The following is a 21,261-nucleotide window of genomic DNA, read 5'->3' as shown; positions in this document are numbered from 1 at the left end:
CTCCTCTTCCAAAACACATCATCCTCCTCCCTCTTTTTTTTTTATCTTTGATCACACCTGTTGTGTTTGCAATGCATTTACATTTTGCAGATATAATCACATTAGGATGGTGTTTGCCTTTTGACCAGATGCGATTTCCAGAACAAAATGAGAACACAAGGGGGATTATTACACAACTAGATCTGCACGCAGGTATACAGGGGTCCAAGCAACCAAGACAAGCGGAAGTGGAAAGAGACTTAGATCAGGGATGCAACGACATCAGACCAAGTGCAAGTACTTACATGTGAATACTTGCGGATGCTGATTGGGGTACTTAATAATACAATTCTACCAATGACTTTGACACCCTGTTTTATTTTCAGCAGATGAGAGGCTTCCCTGTAGGCTCTGCCACAGTGAACTATACTCAGGGTTTCAACCTCCCTCAGGTGGCTCCGCTATCAGGTGTGCAAATGTATTCAGGGGTTGCATTTGTTGATTCGGTGCAATGTTTCAATACGTTGTTTAAAATAGTTTAAGGAAAATATATTTGCAGTTAAAACATGATATAACAAGGTATAGAAACTGCTGGTCGCATTTTTTTGTTAAGTATGAAGAAAATATGTTAGTAATGTAAAAATAATAAAGTACATTTTCAAAAACATCGCGCTTTCTTGTTGGACTTGAACGTTGAAGTGGCCCTCCTATGAGATGACAATACCAGCATTGGCCCCAAGCCGAATTGAGTTTGAGACCCTTGGTGTGGCCGTTCCATCAATCATGGCGGGTTCTCCAAGCTGTTTGCTTTCTAAAAGCTTAAATGTTGGATATGACGGGGGACATGGATTTGGATGTTTAACTGTCAGACATTGTAAAAATAAATGAATAAACCGTCAGAAAGAGTGAAGGATTAGCTTGCTAAGTAGGTGAACAGTTACTCTACATTGGAGTGCCGTGGACTTCTGTGGAAGTTTAAACTTCAGCTCCATCTTCATTTCTCACTCTCTTTCTCCAAAGATTTGAGTTCAAATTAATAGATAACCGACGAAGTTTAAACCCGACTTCTGGTATCGATGACATTTTTTGAATTTTTGCATGACAATGAAGTTCTTATATTTATTTAACCTCTTGCCACTCCTGTAAAATTAACCTAAAACGCCTATTCAAGGGATACCGAAAGTAAATTGAAAGCTGTTCTTGAAACATTTGAAGTGCATGCTTTTGGTCTCTTTTGAAAGGTAACACTCTGAAGTTTTTTCGCCAACACTGTAAGTGCTACTGGCATTTAATAGAAGCTTGAACAGACTGAAGTAGAAGGTTTTTATTTCTGCCTGAATATTTAAGTACGAGCCGGTTCAAATGCGGCCAAAAAACACAACCGTTATCAGTTACTGTTATCTAAAAACAACAATGAAGGAGATCTGTGCAAATGTTGCTATTGAATGTATTATCAATTAATGATTTAATGCTAGTCGACAAGGTCAATTAATTAATTGAAGCTGACTTGAAATGTACATCTCCAATTGATGCTCTTGTCTCATGTCCGACCTCCCGCTGTGACACGCCTCCTCCTGTTCAGAGGTCTGCTTGTGTCTGTAAGTGGTATGACCCAAGCGCGCCTCCAACAATAAACACAGCTAATAACAACTGTCTCTCAAAGGACCGTAGATATATTTGTGTGTGTGTGTGTGTGTGTGTGTGTGTGTGTGTGTGTGTTGGGGGATGAGTAAACAGGTGAGTTAATAATGCACGCAGACACAAGCAGAGTTCAGTAGTGGTGGCGTACATATAGTAATCTTAAGACCCGCAGCATTCCAACAATCATTTCTCACATTCTCCACAGCGTATACCTGCATTGATTTGTCTCTTTGGATTGATATTGATCTTCTACCGGCTTTCCCTCATATTCCTGTTTTCTTTCCTGCTGATCACTAGCAGCTGATTTCATACCCGTGGTAGAGTGTAAGAGGAGTTGAGTTTCAAGGTCAATTCTAACAAGCACTACATCACAATACCATATTAACTGTGCGGGGAAAAGATTTTTTAAACTGTTTTGAGTTAGTTTTAGAAAGATGTTAGTTAGGAGTATGGCATGGAAACCAACATGCTGCAGCAAACAAAGGGAGAGATTTAGCAGGGCCCAATCAAGTCCTCTGTTTCAGATGTGACTGAGAGGTTGAGGCTAAGTCCCGCCCCCTTCGGACTGGGCAGGAAGGAGGATTTCTGACAACTTGGGTGTTAGCAAAGGACAACTTATTTACAGGTTTCGTCTCAGCTTTCAATTTAGTGTGAATTCCTTTAAATCTACGATAGTTCTTTGGTTGCAGTGAAAACTGCTGATCTGATCTACTGGTATGACACCTTTACCTAACTGCACAAAATGTGAGCCAGCAGAACAAGCGAATATCAGATTGTTTCAGTTTTTCTCAGTGAAGATATCCTCACCTGCAGCGTGCTTCAGAGAACAGATGAAAACAAGTGACACGTCGCTTGTTTGGTAAAAAAAAGTGCTCGCACTGGCTTTACTTTGGCAAAGTTTCGCACACTTTCTCCTCCAACCTTTTGTCAAAATCAACACTGACAGTAACTGACAGTTAATCACGATCACTCTTTATTACATACATAGAGAGAGTGCTCTATTCACCAGAGTCTGCTTACTGTGGGTAAGAGGTGTGATGAAAACTAAAACTTGGCTACGTTTAAGGAAAGCTTGAGGTTGTGGCATATTCAAGTCACATCAAGGCAAACCACTGTTTCCAGTCGTTATGTGAAGCTAACCCTCTCCTGTCTGTAGCTCCATATTTAACGCACATAAACAAGTGTGTATGGATCTTCTCAAGTAGCTCTTGGCAAGAACGCAAATAAGCGTATTTTCCCAAATGCCAAACAAATCTGAGCAGATGCAAAACCCAAGTAAGAGGCCACACGATAACAGTTAGGCATCAGGAAGCTCAACACTGACTCGATAACATGGCAACATTTAAATGATTTGCAGACTTTTGACATCTTCTGAAGGGAGACTATAACCTGTTAAGATGCAGCGTATAAACACATGAAGATCTCCTTATAGTAGGAGCACGTAACTGCAGGATTTTGACCTTGGTGGCTAAGAGAGCATTGCTTTGTATTCCTGACATTGGGTGCGGGTGTCTCAGTGTGTAAGTGAGCGCGAGAAGCTATGTGGCAGAAGTGTATCCTCCTCTGTGTAACCTTGACCCGTCTGGAGAGGCGGCCTCGCCTCAGCATCAGCAGCAGCAGCAGCTGTGTCACTTCGACTCAGCGTCTTCAGTCCAACCTTAAGGGACCCGGACTGCCCGTGTCCCTGCCCACATATCCACATCCAAGACCCCCCCGATAGAACAACCAGCCAGATCTACCCCCTCCCTCCTACGCCTCCTCCTCCTGCCCTAAGCTACCAGCAAACACACATTCATGATGCACACTGTCCGTCATGCATACTGATAAAAAAAAAAAACGTGTTCACTTTCATCAGCAGCAGACAGTGGCCTGGCTGCTCGACTGCTGACAAAGCCCAGACTCAGCCTGCCTGGCCCTGTAGACACAAGAACACAGGCGGAGACAAACATCGGCCTCCAGCCACCCCGAGTCAGCTCTACATATGTCACATGTTAATGACATCAAGTCTGTGGCCACCCACAGACCGCGACTTACTTGAGGGCAGCGGATCGAGAAATAAAGTCGTTTCTTCTTTCTGTGCAGCACTCAGTGACAGGACTCGGGGGGCTCCATTTGCGTTACTGCAGGTCTCAGGTCACCTTTCTACACGTTCTCCAGCCACAAACCAAGCAGTCTGACATGCTGCGATTAAGAATCAAACGTATTTGTAAAACGCAAATATATCATTATAATATTTTTGATACATGTTTTTCTTCCTGTGAAATAATGAATATTTGTAGCCTCGAGGCTTCCTCTCTTAATTAATTAAGTGAACTAGACTGAAAAGGGAACGCACAAGTCATTATTCTCTTGTCTGAGTTCATCACTGTGTATATTCCACTGTTTTATGGGAAACTCAAGTAGTTACCCCTTTTGTTTTTGTCGGGATTTGAGCCAAACACCAGGGGATGGATGAGCCAAAAACACATATTCACAGCTTTAATCCTGATCCCATTAGTGGACTCGGGAGTGAAAATAGTGAACAGCAGCCATGCTAGACTCCTCCATGTGCAGAAGGGAAACAGTGCGGCGTCTTTTGTCAAACATGACTGATTCCCTCTCGCCTTTTGTGTGTGTGTGTGGGGGAGCTTTGCCTTTTACACCGATCACGGTTGTGCCAACTGTTTGTTTTGTCTTTTCATATAATGAACCCTGGGCCCTCGGTGAGGCCCCGGCGGAGCTTTGCTCCACGCTAAAGGGCTTTTTTGTGAGACAGTGTCACGCTCCCTCGTTCCGGCGAGGCTTCGCGTTTCTTATTATTCATGGCTCTCTCCCCGTTTGTTGAGAAGGCCGGGATCAAACAGGCCGATTTGCCACGCCTGACACCCACTGCTGCGAGTGTGTGTTTTGTGTGTGTGTGTGTATGTGTGTGTGTGTGTGTGTGAACTCGACTCAGGCTCAGTAATGACAGGATTTGTTAAACAGTAAATTAATGAATAATGAAATATCCAGCACGCGCTTGCCTTGCCTGGAGCACAGTGCCCCGAGCTGGAATTACTCCCGACCGGCACTCTGCTGTCTGCATGCTGGATAACCTGTGTGTGCGTGTGTGTGTGTGTGTGTGTGTGTGTGTGTGCGTGCGCGTGTGTTGGATAAGCATTTTTACAGCCCATTGCGTGACAGAACGCTCAGGGGCTCTGCTGATGGGGCCCTGCTCTCTCGCTTCCTGGCAAGAGGACAGACAGACTGACAGAGACGCAGACATAACTGCATATAGAAACGACTGTCAGCGCTGCTCCCATGCCGTGTATATCGAATATTACCAATGTGTTCATAAGCTCGGGTCCATGTTCATCACCGGATTACCTTCCACCGGTCCTCTCATTAAAGTAACAGCCTGTGACGCTTTCATAAAAATGAAATTTGCTTCCCATTATCGGCCAATTCATCAAACGCGAGTCGTTCGTATCATATCCAGCCCACCTGCAATGAACACTGGTCTATCGTCCCCTGGTGCACAGGAAGTGTTACAGTGTGATCAGCAGGAGCCACGTTGGACCGACAAAAACGTTGGTGATTGCAGAGCAGTGCAGGATTTTAGAGTTATGTAAACCCCAAAAAGGAGGAAATAAAGTCATACCACTTTAAAAGGCACACCTGTAATAATCCAAAGGTATTCCATCATGGCTCATGGTTACGGTCCATAGAAGGTTCCTCCAGGGGCTAGCCCACCCTCACCTTTTCTCAGACTTTGGGTTTCTCTTTGGGATAATTGCATCAGGAAAGCTCAAGTGACTTCTGTGTTTGTCTGAAACGTGATATTATCAGTTTAACTTTCCATGCTCATATTGACTCGTATTTGTTCAAATGAAGGTTTGCAGGATTTTGTGCAGGTGAGAAGCATTTAAGCATAAACTCGAGCAATGTCGACACAAAGGTTTTTGAGTTTTCCGTATAGTTTTAGATATGGTTTAAAATTTCCTGTAGCTTGCATTGATTTCTGGAACCTTTGCAACCCATTGACAACGCTCCAAGTTTGTATGTTTTCATGTGTTTTTGTTTCTTCAGAGGGGAAAAACACTCCATAAAACATTGAGAATGAAACTACTCAATGCTTAAGTTTTGTAAACATGTATGGTCCTTCTTTGACTACAGGTGCACGAAAACTGAAAACGGAATCTATAAAGCACAAGTTACCTTGTAACTTGTTATTATTATTATGACCTTTTAGTTCAATGTACCACCAGCTTGACTTTTTTACGATTAAATATCTTGTTTACAGTAAAGCTCTACTGCATGTTGCAAATAAGAAAAATCATGTTTGGAAAAATCCTCCAGCAAATTCCATTCAGTTAAAGTATGTGTGTGTGTGTGTGTGTGTGTGTGTGTGTGTGTGTGTGTGTGTGTGTGTGTGTGTGTGTGTGTGTGTGTGTGTGTTTGTTGTAGATTCAGCACATTTACAACATTTGAAAAGCCCTGCACTTTAACTAACCTGCACTAAACAAATCAGTGATGCAACATTTCGGAAACCCTAAAGTCAATATATAATATATTCGATATGTTCAATAACAACATTTTTATTTCTTTCTCTGTATCTTAGCCATACTTGCAATATTTTTTTGAAAATAAACTGGTAAACTTCTCATTAGTCTTCCACTAAAAGTAAATTGTTGATATCTACATATTATTCCTGTAATTTATGATATTTACATGTTCTTGCAAGACTCACTTGTCAACAACGTGTAGTTGTACAGAGTCGTGACTTCACAAGGAAGCATTTTCAAGAGTCCCGATCCTCAATTCACACAACTAACTGTGTTGACAAAGGGAACAAAACCTGCACAACTGATTTTAGTTATTGTTTTGGGTTCTAAGGGAAAACAAATATTCACAAATAAGTGAACCGTCCAAAGAGATACCGTTCGGCCTATTAATTCAGTTCTGTTCACAGAAAATCATTATTGTCGCACAGGAGGAACTTGTTTTTGCATCAAGGCAACACAGACATCCATCCACTGCTACAGGGACACTACATTAGGTCAGAGGGTAGTGATTTGCCATTTATTAATTGCATTTACTTTTTAAATCTAACACTAAAATGTAGATCATTATCAATTTATTGAGCTTCAATGTGATTTTATGACTATAGCTATTTTATATATATATATATATATATATATATATATATATATATATATATATATATATATATATATATATATATATATTGTCTGTTAGACAGGCTAGAGGGGTGTGTGCTAATTGTGTTTTGGAAGAGCATTGCATATATTCGTGTCTTTAACATATGCTCTTTTTTTGTAATAATTCCTTGACTCATTTAACTCAATTGAATCAACACAAGTAAACTAACATTAACATGTAATTCACTAGTTGTACATTGAGTGCCTTGTTATTGTTTAGTCGACGCGTCACTCCTCTTAATGAACGCACGCCCACTCATTAGCTAAAACGTCGTGTTTCTCCTCCTGTCGGCCGTTTACTTTTCTTCTCCGTGTTTGTTTATAGTTGCAGTCAACCTGTCGTTGTAACCACTGATGCTCAGCAGCTTCCTGTCTTTGTTGAGCGAGAATCGCTCGCGGACATGCGGGTGCTGAACTCTGCACCTGCGTCACGCGGCGTTCCACTCCACGGGTCACAGCGAGCCCGCGGGACACTCTTCCTCTCTCTCTCTTCCTCCTCCTCCTCCTCCTCCTCCCCTCCTCCTCTCGAGCTCGCTATTTTCTTTCTCTCCGTCTCTCTCTTTCTCATTAGCTTTCTTTCTCCGTCTCTCTCTCTCTCTCTCTCTCTCTCTCTCTCTCTCTCTCTCTCTCTCTCTCTCTCTCTCTCTCTCTCTCTCTCTCTCTCTCTCTCTCTACTTTCTCTCTCTCTGTGTGTGTCTCTCGCGCTCTCCCGTCATTAGCACACCGGCGGTAGAAGCGGGCCCGCGAGGCACGAGTCTATTCCCTCGTGCGCGCGCGCGGAGAGAGAGAAGCCTCTCTGAAACGAGGGCCTCGCTGGCCGGAAAATACCGCCAATTATCTCCCTGGAATAAGGCGGTATCCATCATGGCGTGTGCGTGTGTGTGTGTGTGTGTGTGTGTGTGTGTGTGTGTGTGTGTGTGTGTGTGTGTGTGTATGTGTGTGTGTGCGTGCGTGTGTGTGCGCGTGCGTGTGTTCATTTCAGAGGCTTTGCAATATACGGATTCCAGACTACTGATTTTAAACCTTACAAAGCAAAATATGAAAACATTATTCTTACTTTTATTCATATTACTTTGAATTTTAATCTTGGACTTTACCATAAATTCGTTAACAATTTCATTAGGCTAGATCTTTTATCTCCATGTCATCAATAACACAATATAGGCCAATGTAAAGCACCATTCAGCCATTTATCATGTTACAAACTACAATTGCGAAGTATTAGAACACAATAAATGGCCTTGAAATATGGAAAATACTAAATGAACATCATAAAGGCTGTTTTACTCTCTATTTTTTTACATTATTAAGGTAAGCAATAATTTTCAAATAGCGTTAATGACTCCAAATGTGTTCTATTAAGTTGTATCAATGTGACTCCAATTATGTGTTTGCAGTTTCGGTGGATGGGTTACTTTTTGTATTTACATTTGAGTCAAAGATTAAATATCACCATTATTTACTGCTTCCACATAAATTCCTCCCTTCAGGAAGATTGAGGGCTTATTAGAAGGGGTTATTATCTACTTAAGGTTTATTGTTTTGCTGAGTGGCTTTTAATAATGTTTATTGGAAATACTAAATCTTACTTCTGTTTTGTTATGGGTTGAAATGTACTGTCTGCTGCAGTAAACAATTAATCAAAATATAATTTAATTTAATGGTTTTCTTCAATACTGTTGTTGGCCCATTTATTAGATCTTAATGATTTTTTAAATTATGTATTTCTTTACACACTGGTACCTAAACCAGTAAGACATGTATGTTGTGATGAACAGAAAGCGGTTGTTAAAACGTTCCCTCACATTTCATTTAAATCAGAACAACAATGCCCGGCCTGTGAATTATAACTGTTATACTGAATATCACAATCAATAAAACTGTCAGTGTTGGGGTTCAACACTCATTCAGAAAGTTGCATTTTCTTTTTAATTCCCCTGATCAGCCAATAAACAGAATGTTTTAATCCGACCCCCAAACCGTATTTGGGACGCTCGTGGAGAAAAGGCGCAGGCTGCACTCCTCACATAATAAAACACATGGTTTATTATCAATGTGATAGAAATGAAATCACTGGACAATTAGAAGCATGTCTACCCATCTTCAGCACCATGACAACAGCTCTATAAGGACAGAAAAACACTGGATGAGTCCTGCCCCCCCCGCCGGCTCACAAAAGGTTGAATCACAGATAAATAGGCCTACTCCAAAATAGCTGGTTCACCTATTTACACAACCTTTCATTTAAATTAATATAAATAAATATGTACACACATAAATTAACACCCTCCCTCCTTGTTAAGTCACCAGACGAACCTGTTTCACAGATATAATACTCATCACCCAATCTTCATACCCACAATGCTTTTTCTGCTTGAGGACAAACACAAGCACACACACACACACACACACACACACACACACACACACACACACACACACACACACACACACACATAAACTCAGGCACACGCACATTCAGGCACACACACACACAATGTTGTTTGTTGGCTGCTCACAGCGTCTCAGTCTCACAGGATGCAGGCAGGGGGAGCGAAATGGATGTAACACAGTAACCATCATGTCCTCGGGGGAATGAAAAGAACGTAACACAGATGAAACATCCCTCTGTGCTCTCTGACACTGGCCCACAGGTGTCTTCTTCTGCCTTTTTCTCCTCTCAACCAAGCCTTCCTCCTCCTCCTCCTCCTCCTCCTCCTCCTCCTCCTCCTCCTCCTCCTCCACCTCAGCCCTGTGTGTGGCAGGTCAGTGGCAGTGGTGTAAAGCTAGAAGTAACGGTGTTGACGCCTCTGTCCGCGTGTCGGCCTTCCCGTTTGGCTCTCTCTCCGTCGTCGCCTCCCCAGCCTCATTTCCGCTGCTTCTCCTCTTTGTCGGCCTTGTTGCCGCCGTCCCCGTGCCGGTTGTTGGGTGGGTTGTTGAGAAACATCTTGTCGAGTCCTTTGAGAGCCTCGTTGAGGTAGTTCTGGAGGGTGGTGAGAGCGGCGCAGATGGCGGGCGAGCCGAAGCCGTGCGTGATGAAGGAGAAGTGGGACAGGCAGCTCTGGATGCCGGGCTCCAGGATGGGGCTGGGCCTGGAGTTGCCCAGGGGAGTCCTATCCTGGGCCAGCAGGTCTGTGAACTCCTTACACAGCTGTCTGCAGGGGAGAAGACACAAGACGTCAGGAGGGAGCTCGGCCTCGTCTGAGGGTTTCCCCAAAATAGTAATGGTGGTCAACATTCAGTGGCAGTTTTCATTTTAGAGTTTTCCAAACATGACAAACATCGTTTTTTACTGATTTTAAATGTCATCAGCAAAAAGGTTGACACTGAATTTTGACTACGAACATAACTAATTCCCTGAAAACTAATAATTGTGTAATTTGCAGCTTTACGGCACAAAAAGGATGCATATTTGTGATGGCAGAATATCAGAGTACAATAAGTGACCAATATTCAATTAGTACTAAAATGACGATCAATACGGACTCAGTCTGCATCTGTATGTGCAACCTCTCTCTGCCATAGCTTAAAAACTCAGGAAATGCACCCACATCAACCAACTGTGGTTAAAATAAGGAAGATAGGGATTAATATTTTACAGCATTAGTTGTAGATGTTCCTTCAATAATACCTGAAACCGAATACAATCTTATTAATACATGAAATCTTAGAGGCACAAGCTCACACTTCTTTAATGCTTTAACTGCACTGAGGAAAAATAAGCACATTCACCTAACACTGCATTTTATTATTTTGTTTAACTTCATGTCCTGTGAAAAAAAAAAACTTCAATAGCAGATTAAAAAGATCCATTGTGGTGTCAATTATGTTCCAGTGTGTTAGGATTAGAAATTGTGTTGTGTTGGCTACCAATTGTGCGACCCTAAAAGTGCTGAATGCACAATACGTGTAAAATGATGGTTGCAGTAGTTTAGTGGGAGAAAAACCGACAGCAGGAATTCACCCAGAAATGTATTCTTGTTTAGCGAAAAAAATACAATGAAAAGGCATTGGGGCCATCACTGAAACCCAGACTGACACAGTTCTTTCAGACTGTTTACTGGGAGAGCACACTGAAGCAAACGCTTGATGCAACAGCGCTGTGTAATTCTGAAGATTTAAGATACTACTTTTGGCTTCGCAGTGTAGAAAACTTTCTTTCCCCTTTTTCATTGATTTCATGTGAATTCCAAAAATCTGTTTGGAGAACAGTCAGAGGAAAACACAAGAACTTGATGCAATGCCCAGGACCCAGAGTGGCAGTTTTTACTTTTCCTAAAACATGTCTTCTGTGAGAAAGTTTATATATTTGTTTCTGTGTTTCCCTGGAACATCTAATTCAAAGCTCTGAAGGCCTGACAATAAACATGTTTTATTGTTGATGCTTTGGATAAGTGTTTCTGCTTCTGACTTCACTGGACAGCCTCTCAACCATAACCGACCCAATATAACATCATACTGTTCATGTTGGACAAATTATCTACAAAAATGACAAAAAAAATACCTTCCCACCATATTTTAAATGCTCCTAAATACTGAAAGCCAACTAATATTGCAGCTAATATTGTACAAAAACACGAGGCACTTATTTCTGGAAACTGAAGAGAAACTACTTCTAGAGCAAAGTTGTGTGTGTTGAGGCCTTGTCCTTAAAAGCCAATCAGTAACAGTTAGTATATATCATTTGAGATTTGAGGTCATCTGCAAAAAAAATGAAACGGTAAAAGCAAACCACGTCTTCACCTTGTTCTCCTTGTTAAATTTCAACAAATCCTCCTCTCCTTTTAGGCCCCACATTTCATATTCAAGAGAACTCTCTCTCAAATGTGTACTTGCACGCCCACATGCACACACACACACACACACACACACACACACACCCTGTGCGCGGCCTAAGGGCAGAGCTCCAGCAAATGAGTGACAGGCTGAGCAGGCCGAGCCCAGCTGGGGTTAGGGGAGTAGAGAGGAGAAGCCGCCACCGCGGGCTACACTCACGGCTCTCGCTGTTGTTTTCTGACGACTTGAAACACTTCACTGCTAAATAATGAATTTCTAAGAGGCAGCACCGACACACAGTATATTGGAACAGGTTTGAATCTGAGCATCAAACATCCACCATCGAACACACCGTACATACTGAGTACATTGGGATGCACACACACACACACACACGCACGCACACAGGCAGATGGTTTATGCAGTGCAGGCCAGCAGACAGCACTGTTTATGCAAGCTAAAAAATACAAGCTTCCTGAGGGGATCTTTGTGAGATAGTTTACAGCTCTGCTTCCAACCTTTTCATCAAGAAAGCTCATTCAGGGGAAGAAATGGACATGGAACAGGACCGCACATTAATTGGCGAATGGCTTCTTTTTTCTTTCTTTTTTGGGGTCATAGTAAAAATAGGAAAAGATCCAAAGTAATTCTGTGATTTAATCCACATTTATAAATCCACATCACCTCTCCTGCCCTGGTTCCTTTAAAGGAAAATCTATGTTGCTCGCTGGCTAAAAGTAATCAGAAGATCCTGGATTCAATTCCACAGTTTAACGGCCATAAAAATGGATTAATATAAGTAACTTTACGAGGAGGACCGGTAAAATGGATCGCTTCTAAGAGCGGAAGCAGAGGTCAGGCATACACTAGCAACCTCAGAGCTGGTATTTAATAAGGCCTGTGAGCTGATATAGGCCACATTAAAGTGTCCAGCGTCAAATAAGGCTCATGTATTCTGGAGCTAAAGGTTATTCAGGTGGTGAAAATGAACGCCTCGGCACTTTTGTTTAGTCACTACACGATTCTTTTAATGCGGATTTCTACTCATTCCTTAAACGGTTGAGTTGGATTTAACTGCCCTCGTTTTTTAGTGGGCCAATTCTTTCAATCAGCTATTTTCATTACGGGTTAGATCCATATCCAGTCAGATGTGTTTCGTTAAGAAAATCTCACTGTCCTTTTTAAATGTCAATGCCATGTTCACTGTGTGTGCTAGAGAGAGTAAAGAGCAGAGGATAGAGGATCGGAGAGGTTTGGCCCCTCAGGGCTCTTTAAAGAGGAGCCACAGAGGCCCCGGGAAAGTGAAAGGATTTCATTTCACTATCATTTCATTTATCAGAAATGTAACTACTTACAGAAGAAGAATGCCCTTTTTCACCCTTTGTGTGTGTGTGTGTGTGTGTGTGTGGCAGTTATGTAATTCAATTCAACAACAGACAAAATGTTTCCAAGGCACCTGCTGTAAAGCTTCCTTAAAGATATGAGCCATGAGCGTATGACTGATGGGCCTCTTTGGGACACTTCAATAGAACATCTGCTGCACTGGGACAGTCTGGAATGGAAACATCTTGACCTGCTGGATGTCTTTGTAAAGGTGTGTTTTGTTGTTACCAAGCGCTTTGCTCCTCCTGACAGACATAATGTGTTGTGTCAAGGCCCTGACTTTATTCTCCTTGATGCTGTGCTCTGGTTAAACCTGTTCACACATCTCTATACTGCTCATTCCAAGAGCTCCTCATGGGGCATAACGTCACTATTATGTCACACTGCAGACGTGCATTATATATTCCATGGCAGACAACTTCCTATAAAAATGATCAGGGAGCAGAAACCAATCAAACGGTCCATCATCACACTCACTTTGTCGCCAGCAGCATGTTTTTCCGCGTGTGCAGCTCGTTGGGGTCCGCGTGCTGCCGGTTCAGGTACTCGCTCACGGCTTTGGTGGGGAACTCCGTCTCACAGATGTAACCGAAGTCCCGGGCCAGGTGGACCGCTTCACCTGGGGGACGGGAGGAGCGGTTACGCGATGGACATGTGTGAGTCCAACAATAAGAACACTCCACAAAAAGCTACACGTTTTTGTTTTTTATTCTGTTTCGTCAGCATATTTCCTGGGTATACGAATATTTGCTCGGTTAACCCTTTACGCACTACTTTCCCTCCGCTGTCGTCCTCAACAACTAAATAAAGTGGCACTTGTATCCCTGTTTTTAAATGTGAAAATTAGAGTAGGTGCCAATTAGCTAATGTTCGTCATGACTAAAGATTTTTTTTTTGAACTTATTTTTTGTTACGCATCTGAGGCAAGTGGGTGAACACCCACAATTAAACGTAAAAAACAACAAATCCCCCAAAGTTTTCAAATGTCTGATAAGTTAGCTTGTTTTAAGTAGCTCAATTACTTTCTGAGTAGATGAGCAAATCCTGGGTTGAATACAAGTATTTGAATTACATTTTTTTAAATGTAGGAATAAATGGTCCAACTATATATATATATATTATTATTATTATTATTATTATTATTATTATTATGGTTGTCTTAATTGAAATGACCACATTTATGAGGAATATTATAATGGGCATGAGAAACAAAGCCTATATTGAAAACAGCCAAATTGTTGGCCCAACCTGCAGACTTTAATCAATTAATTATTCAATGTAATCTAATAACCCCAGAACTCCTGTCTCCACTCTTCAATATTGAATATTAATTTTCCTGATATTATATCCTTGCAGCCACGTTATGAATACAGTGTCATTGTCATTTAGGCCTTTGCAGTATTGTAGCTGTGTATAAAGTTGGTGATGCTGATTTGTTCTCATATGATAACAGATAACATGTTTAGTTTTTAGAACCACAATTTCCCCAATGTGTCTATCTCAGGGTAATGGCTATATTTCTGCTGTTTATGTATTTATGGAGTAAAACAATAAAACAGCACATCAATCACCTTCTACAAGAGATGTTAGTAATGTGACATTAGCTGCTTTGCGTCTTCCAGCCGGTAAATTGAGTCCAATCTTCTCCAGCTTCTCTCTCAGACATTTACCACCGTTTTTGGACTTTGCTCTGCGGAAGGAAAAAAATAAGAAAGCTAATTAATGTACAGTACTTGCATATTTAAAAAAAAGTAGGCATATATATTTAGATTTCTTTGCATTGTTTATTATATCACAAAAATCCTATAATAATCCTAATATTCACTTCCCAGTTTGAACTTCAGGCGTCAACCTTTGTCTCTAGAGATTTTAATGTTAAGTACAATCTCTATGGGGTAAATGGCACAGATACAGAGGCCTTTTCACAGCTCAGGATGTAATTAACAGATCCCCGGGCCACGAGCGTGTCTCCACGCAGAGTTAAAGTACCTTCTCAACACGCCGCCCAACAAGGATGCGTTGAGGCACTCTGGCGGCGACAGCCTCCTCTGCACCTCCCCGACGGTCACTTTGTACTTGGAGGTGGAGCTGAGCAGCGACAGGCGGCCCGGTACCGAGCAGAACACCTCGTTAATGCTCACGGTGATGCCGCCCATCAGCCCGTCCTTGCCGAGCATCAGAGAGCCCATGTGCTTGTGTGGCATGGGAACTGAAAGAGAAAGGTCAGAGGCGGTGTGAAGGCTTCTCTCATTAACACGCTTAAAACAAAAACATATATATATATATATATATATATATATATATATATATATATATATATATATATATATATATATATATATATATATATATATATATATATATATATAAATAAAAGGACCTGCATCCACTCAAGTTTAAAATCTCTTCCGTCCAACTTTGTTCCGCGTATTGACACCGTGCACGCGCGCTCTGAGGGCGGCCCTGGCCTAATGAAGCGCCCACGCACGCGCCGGGCATTTGCTGTTATTTAATGTCGCGCGACATTCTCATTACAATATTATCGATTGTTGATTGGCTCGCGCGCTCAAATCGCATTAACCTCCTCCGAGTCTTTTCTCCACGGCCGGTTTAACTCCCACCAGCATCACATGGATGCTGCTCCATCCCGCGCGTTAATGCTCGCGCTAATGGCGTAAAAAAAAGAAAGAGAAATGAATAAGAAGAAGCCAGTCTCGTGCATGCATGCGTAGGGGCCAGTGCGAGGGGGTTTTGATGGCTCCACGGGGGATAATACCGCAGATTAGCTCTAAACGAGCTCACGAGATCTCCGTGAGCGGTGCCATTTATTACATCAGCGGCTTAAATGCCCCGCGGGGAGCTCAGTCACTCAACATCCCGTAACTAAATCAGCGCACATCATCAGGGCGGCAGCGTGGCCGCCTGTCAGCGACACACTGCTGCTGCACTCAATATACCAGGATCGTTACCCCGGCCTCCAGCTCCTTATCCTGGACGCCCGAAACTACAATGTGGACCTTTAGAGAACCAAAACATGGAGATATGGCGCGTGGAGGTCCGGTTTATGTGTTTTTACACATCTATAATAATCATAATTTAGAACAAGGAGGAAAGATAAGAGCTGCACATGAAGAGACAAGATAAGATGGCTGAGAAGACAGACGCGCGTGTGTGTGTGTGTGTGTGTGTGTGTGTGTGTGTGTGTGTGTGTGTGTGTGTGTGTGTGTGTGTGTGTGTTACCTTTCTTAATTACTGATTGATCCAGGATGCTCGTTCCGTTGTCGTCAATGGTCTGTTAGAACCAAGATAAATAATACACATATTTATAGTCTGCTTCATGCGAGCAGATCCATACAGTAATGAAAATAATAACCCATAAGGAGCATCTGAAACTTTTATGTATTTTATTATTTTTTTACAAAATTCCACAGGATTCATTTCGGGTCTGGAAAAGCCGCAGGGTCCATAAAGTTGTGGCTCATACAGAAACTACTCTCACACATGTAAAGCCTCATTCATCAAGCTCAATAAATCCCTATTTGAATAGACGCTGTTGTCATCGCTCCTGCGCGCTCGTAAAAAACGAAAAAAAGAAGAAAATAAATTGAACTTGATAAAACAAATTTAAATGGGGTTAATAAACGCATGACACAAATAAGGAAAGCCAGGAATGAGAATCTAATGTGGAGGTTAAATGGCTAACACTCCGTGAGGGTGGAGCCCTGAGGGGAAACCAGTGGAGATGAAATCCTTAAAGTCTGTTTCACCAAGTCTTTGCATATTTTTGCACATGGAAAAAATAAAATGACAGCCTTCAAATTTGATGAATTAAATCACAACAATACAATTAGCATTTATATAATACAAATAACAATACTAATACCATAGAGTGGATCATAATGAATCATAAACGTATTTCTTAAATATTAATTTGACAAAAAAAAAATCTATGTTTTTCTACATGTTAAAGTTGATCACATATTGCAGTGCAGCGTCTCCAGACTTTGCTGTTTCTAATATGTATTCACCATTTTGTCTGTGAAGTTATGAACTTGAATTCTTAGAGGCAACATTTGAGCTCCATGCAGCAATTTGTGGATTATTCCACATATCAGCATCCTCTCATCAAAGAAGATGTCTGAGCTCTCTGAAGACAGTTTCTCTAGCTGAGGGCCATTTGTGTTCAGGCTACAGCTGCTGAGAGTCCACCCCGAGGGAGCTGCTCTGAGTTCACTGACCTTCACTCTAAAAGGCGAGGGGACAATGAAGACGGCTACTGTCAACGATTACCAATCTGTTTCTACACTGGCATTTTACTCATTTTATTTATTCGTTTATTTGAACGTCGTTGTGGTATTTCATAACCAACATACAGAGTGTTATATACCTGGAGTAAATATGTTGATTTTAGCTTAACATAAAGAGTGATTGACTGTAAATCCTTACATGTATACTTTCATTCAATCCCGTTTCAAATAATACACAATATATTTGAATATAATTCTAGTGCCATATTCCCCCATGTTGTCCAACAGACCGCGCTGGTCCCTGACTTCGGATAAAGTGATCTCATTATTTAAATTAATAAAATAAATGAATAAATAAAGCATCATAACTGGAGCTTAAATGTGCTCCGTGCACATGAACATGGTGTAAATGTCTCACCTGGATATCCTCCATGCCGTGTAGCCCCTGCAGCAGCCCGTCGCCCATACCGGACTCCAGTCCCGGGTGCGCGGAGTGAAGCAGCACATCCGGCCGCCGCACTCCGTAGTCCCGCCGCGGGTCCAGCCCGGACAGCTGCGGCAGCGAGGCCCGGGGTTGAGCCAGCAGAGCCGAGCTATCCATCCGCTCCCCGGCGGCGTCCTGCCGCTGCCGGGCCCCCCATGCGCTCTGCTGGCTCTGGTGCAGCGAGTTCAGGGAGTACGGGTCGCTGACGTGGGAGTACGGGTCCTGGCTCTGGTAGTGAGCGAGCGGCTGGTACGGTGGCGGAAAGTACGGAGGCTGGAAGTCCGAGGATGGCGCGTGAGACAGCGGCGGCGCGCTGGAGTAGGGTCCCGCATGCGACACCGAGCCCAGCTGGGACAGGCGCGAGCTGTGGCTCGAGACGCCGTCATGCCGGTCCTTGAAGAAGAATAGAGAACAAAATCAACTCTTTGCTATTGGAAACACATTTTAACGAAATAAAACCACACTGAGGCCTATAGGTGCATTTATTATTGCCCCTGGGGATGGAGCAAAAGTAGCATAACTGCTTGTTTTGCTCAGGAGATCCAATGCCTTAGAAGAACCTATAGAAAACATTTTAATAAAATGTCCCACAACGAAAACCTCATCGCAATGTTTTCCCCCATTTGCGCAAATTAATTCTGAAAAGAAACTCACCGCCGTGGAGTAGGAGTGCACTAACATTTGTAAACCTTCTGTTGGTGTCAGCAGTATAGTGAAGATAGTGGTGGATTCGAGATAGCCAAACTAATTCCAGGTAAAAGAAACACGTTGTATCTGCAGGCTCGGCCCTGGTCTACAGCTCCATGATGAACCTGCTTCCGCCCGGAGCTGCCGCCGCTCTGAGTGTGAGCACCGAGAGCGCCCGCCTCTATACTACCCGCGGTATGCGGTGTAATTGTTATTCATGACTGAGACTTACAGGAATATTAATGTGCGCGAGGCAGGGGGACTGGCGGCACATGGAGCGTGAAGCCTCTCGCGCAACCGTGAGTGACGTTTAAATTCCGTGGAGAGCCGAAACGACGCGCGAGCAGCAGGAGATGGAAAGAGGACTCTCTCTCTCTCTCTCGCAGGAGGAAGAGAACAGGGTGACCACACCAGTGAGGAATTCCCCGTCACCCAAAAAAACAAAAAAAAAAACACTTTAGAGGCCTTTTTATAGGCAAGATCTGACGCAATGAAGCCTTTGGAGACATTTTTACGCACACCTTTTTTTGCGTAAACATACTTTGACGTTATAAGAAACCAACATAAGTCAAGGTGGTGGATAACAATATAAACATGGCTTCCTCTAAAGCTCGTCGGGTGACTCTTATGCCACCAGGGTCAAGGGTTAACTTCCTACCAAACACACTCATCGTGCCAAGGCTTCCACCAAAGTCAAACCCAGTTTACTTATACGCACAGACATGACTATTGAACACATCCTTTTAGGCCGTCACCAACATATATTTAAGCTAAAACAATCAGCATTGCAATAACAGTCACACTGAAGATTACACACCGAGTAAACGGTGGCCCGTGAAGTGTTGCAGCTGCCTTTTATTGGGCTGCTGGAAAAACCCACCCGAGACACTGCAGGGAGCAAAGGGGGCTCGCGCGGACGGTGTCACGAGTCAAAGGAAGCGATTAAACTTCTCTTCGGCCTCTTTGGTTGACTTGTTTGACAACGTTATTGCCTCCCCTCCCTCGCGCCGTGGGAGAATAGCCATGTGCGGCACGAGACAAGGGGGTTCCCACCGGGCAGAGCCGAGGGGCCTCGCGAGCTGCCCTTTCTTCGCTTTGCTTTGTGCTCGAGTCCCTTTCAGCGCGAGCCGGAGCAGCGTCTCGACCCCGCGCGCGCAGCGGTATTTCTCCTGATGCCCCTCGCTCGTTTTATATTGGGAAAAAAAGAAGAAGATTGTTCTGGGATCAAAGCCAAACGATTTACATTCTTCTGGCGCATCATCAACCTCCTCTGACCCAGCGTGTCTCACTTATTATTATTTTTACTTTAATTTCACATCTAAAAAAAAAGCGATTCATTTATAATTCGACTACTTTTGGAATCATAATTTGCTGCATCACTGGTCTTTTTCTAAAAAATACCCATAGAGGCATGCAGCTAAAATACAGTATATCTTTTTTAATTAAAGTTTTATGTTACTTTTGATCATAAATTTGCACAAAAGATATAGTGCCAAATTTAAGCAATAACCCATATGTACAAATAAAATACAAAATCGTCTCCATCCACTGTCATGTTTTCCCTTTCCCCCTCACAATGATCCAAAACGCGAGCTGACCTGCATCCCAGCCGAAAACACAACACACACATATGCCAAACACTTCAAAACATTCGCGCGTAAATGAGTGAAATATCTTGTGATGTATTTGTCCTCATATTCATATCCAGTCACCACATCACAGAGTAACAGGCCTACAGCCTCCTGCAAAACGCCTCTTCACGTTAACACGTCATTACTCCCCAAAAGCAGCATCTCTAATAAGTCCCGAAGACCACAGACACATGGACGGCAACGTTACCTCGTAAATATCTTCATACTTGACATTCTCAACTAGTTTCCACAGCATGGTCGCTTCTCCGGTGTCGGTAAACCGAATGCAGCCAAGTGAGGAAGGGATGTCTCAACTCTCTCTCTCTCTCTCTCTCTCTCTCTCTCTCTCTCTCTCTCTCTCTCTCTCTCTCTCTCTCTCTCTCCCTCCCTCCCCCGCCCTCTGTAAAGTCAGTGAGGCTTTGTGAATGGGGAACCCCTGTGAAGACTCCACTACTGTTAAGGAGAGCTATAGGCGGGCTGACAGCAGCAAATAGATACAAAGAACACATGTTTTATGTATCGCACATCTCGGAAATTTCCAAAATAAAAGCACCAGCAGTGAGCAAAAGCCTTTCGTGAAGGCTATTGTGCACTAAGATGAAAACATGTAGAGAAGGGTGACTTTTAACGGTTTGACAATTCTTCTCACAATGCCAGATATAGGTTGTATAATTAAAAATTAAGCTATAGAATGTTATCCATAAACCGAACCAATGATAAAGTGCCACCACTAGCCTTCAGAACAGCTTCAATCCTCCTCTGCATATAGATTTAATTCTGTGTATCTTTACTGGAGGGATGAGCGTTCAGTGACTCCCTTGTGCCTTCTGTAAAAGTGTTGTTTTTTCTCTCCCTCTGCTCATCTATTTATATTTTTCCCTTTGATTTGTCATCTATGTGTGTATTTGCTTGCATTGTTATGGTAAGGCCTATGAATGCATGTAGATTGTTCACTTGTGTTGCATGACACCACTACATGATTACAACAGGACTAAAGGGTGCCAAGTGCAGGGATTACAAACCAAAACAGGTAGTTGGATTGTTGGAGTGATATTACAGGATGGGTCTCAGTATGCTCACCAATCAACTGACCTTTGTGTAAATAATGAGATCACAGTATACCAACCAACACTGCATGTTGAGGAGAACATCTCCCACTGTTTATGTTATAAGAGCTGATGTGCAATACGGATGTTCCACCACAACCCAATACCCACTGCCTGGTGATTGATGGAGACATGTGAGGGTTCAGC

At 42.7% G+C, this 21,261-nt stretch overlaps 1 protein-coding gene across 2 annotated transcripts; it reads right to left on the bottom strand.

Annotated features, from left to right (window-relative positions):
- Positions 1-9,666: 9,666 nt before the first annotated feature.
- Positions 9,667-20,289, bottom strand: tfap2b (transcription factor AP-2 beta; the record flags this gene model as incomplete). 2 transcript variants are annotated; one of them, XM_079215458.1, is made up of 7 exons in its annotated part: positions 20,217-20,289; positions 17,625-18,083; positions 16,200-16,251; positions 14,949-15,237; positions 14,531-14,649; positions 13,437-13,578; positions 9,667-9,955 (listed from the first exon to the last, which is right to left on the bottom strand). In XM_079215458.1, exons 1-7 carry the CDS (start codon positions 20,262-20,264, stop codon positions 9,667-9,669), a joined length of 1,398 nt encoding a protein of 465 aa, XP_079071584.1. In that variant the 5' UTR covers positions 20,265-20,289. The 2 variants fall into 2 exon arrangements, with proteins under 2 accessions (XP_079071584.1, XP_079071585.1); XM_079215459.1 differs by having other exon boundaries at positions 14,949-15,168.
- Positions 20,290-21,261: the final 972 nt, after the last annotated feature.

Source organism: Taurulus bubalis (assembly GCF_910589615.1).
Source record: "Taurulus bubalis genome assembly, chromosome: 3".
Taxonomy (NCBI): Eukaryota; Metazoa; Chordata; class Actinopteri; order Perciformes; family Cottidae; genus Taurulus; species Taurulus bubalis.
This window is presented reverse-complemented; position numbering and strand designations above follow the sequence as displayed.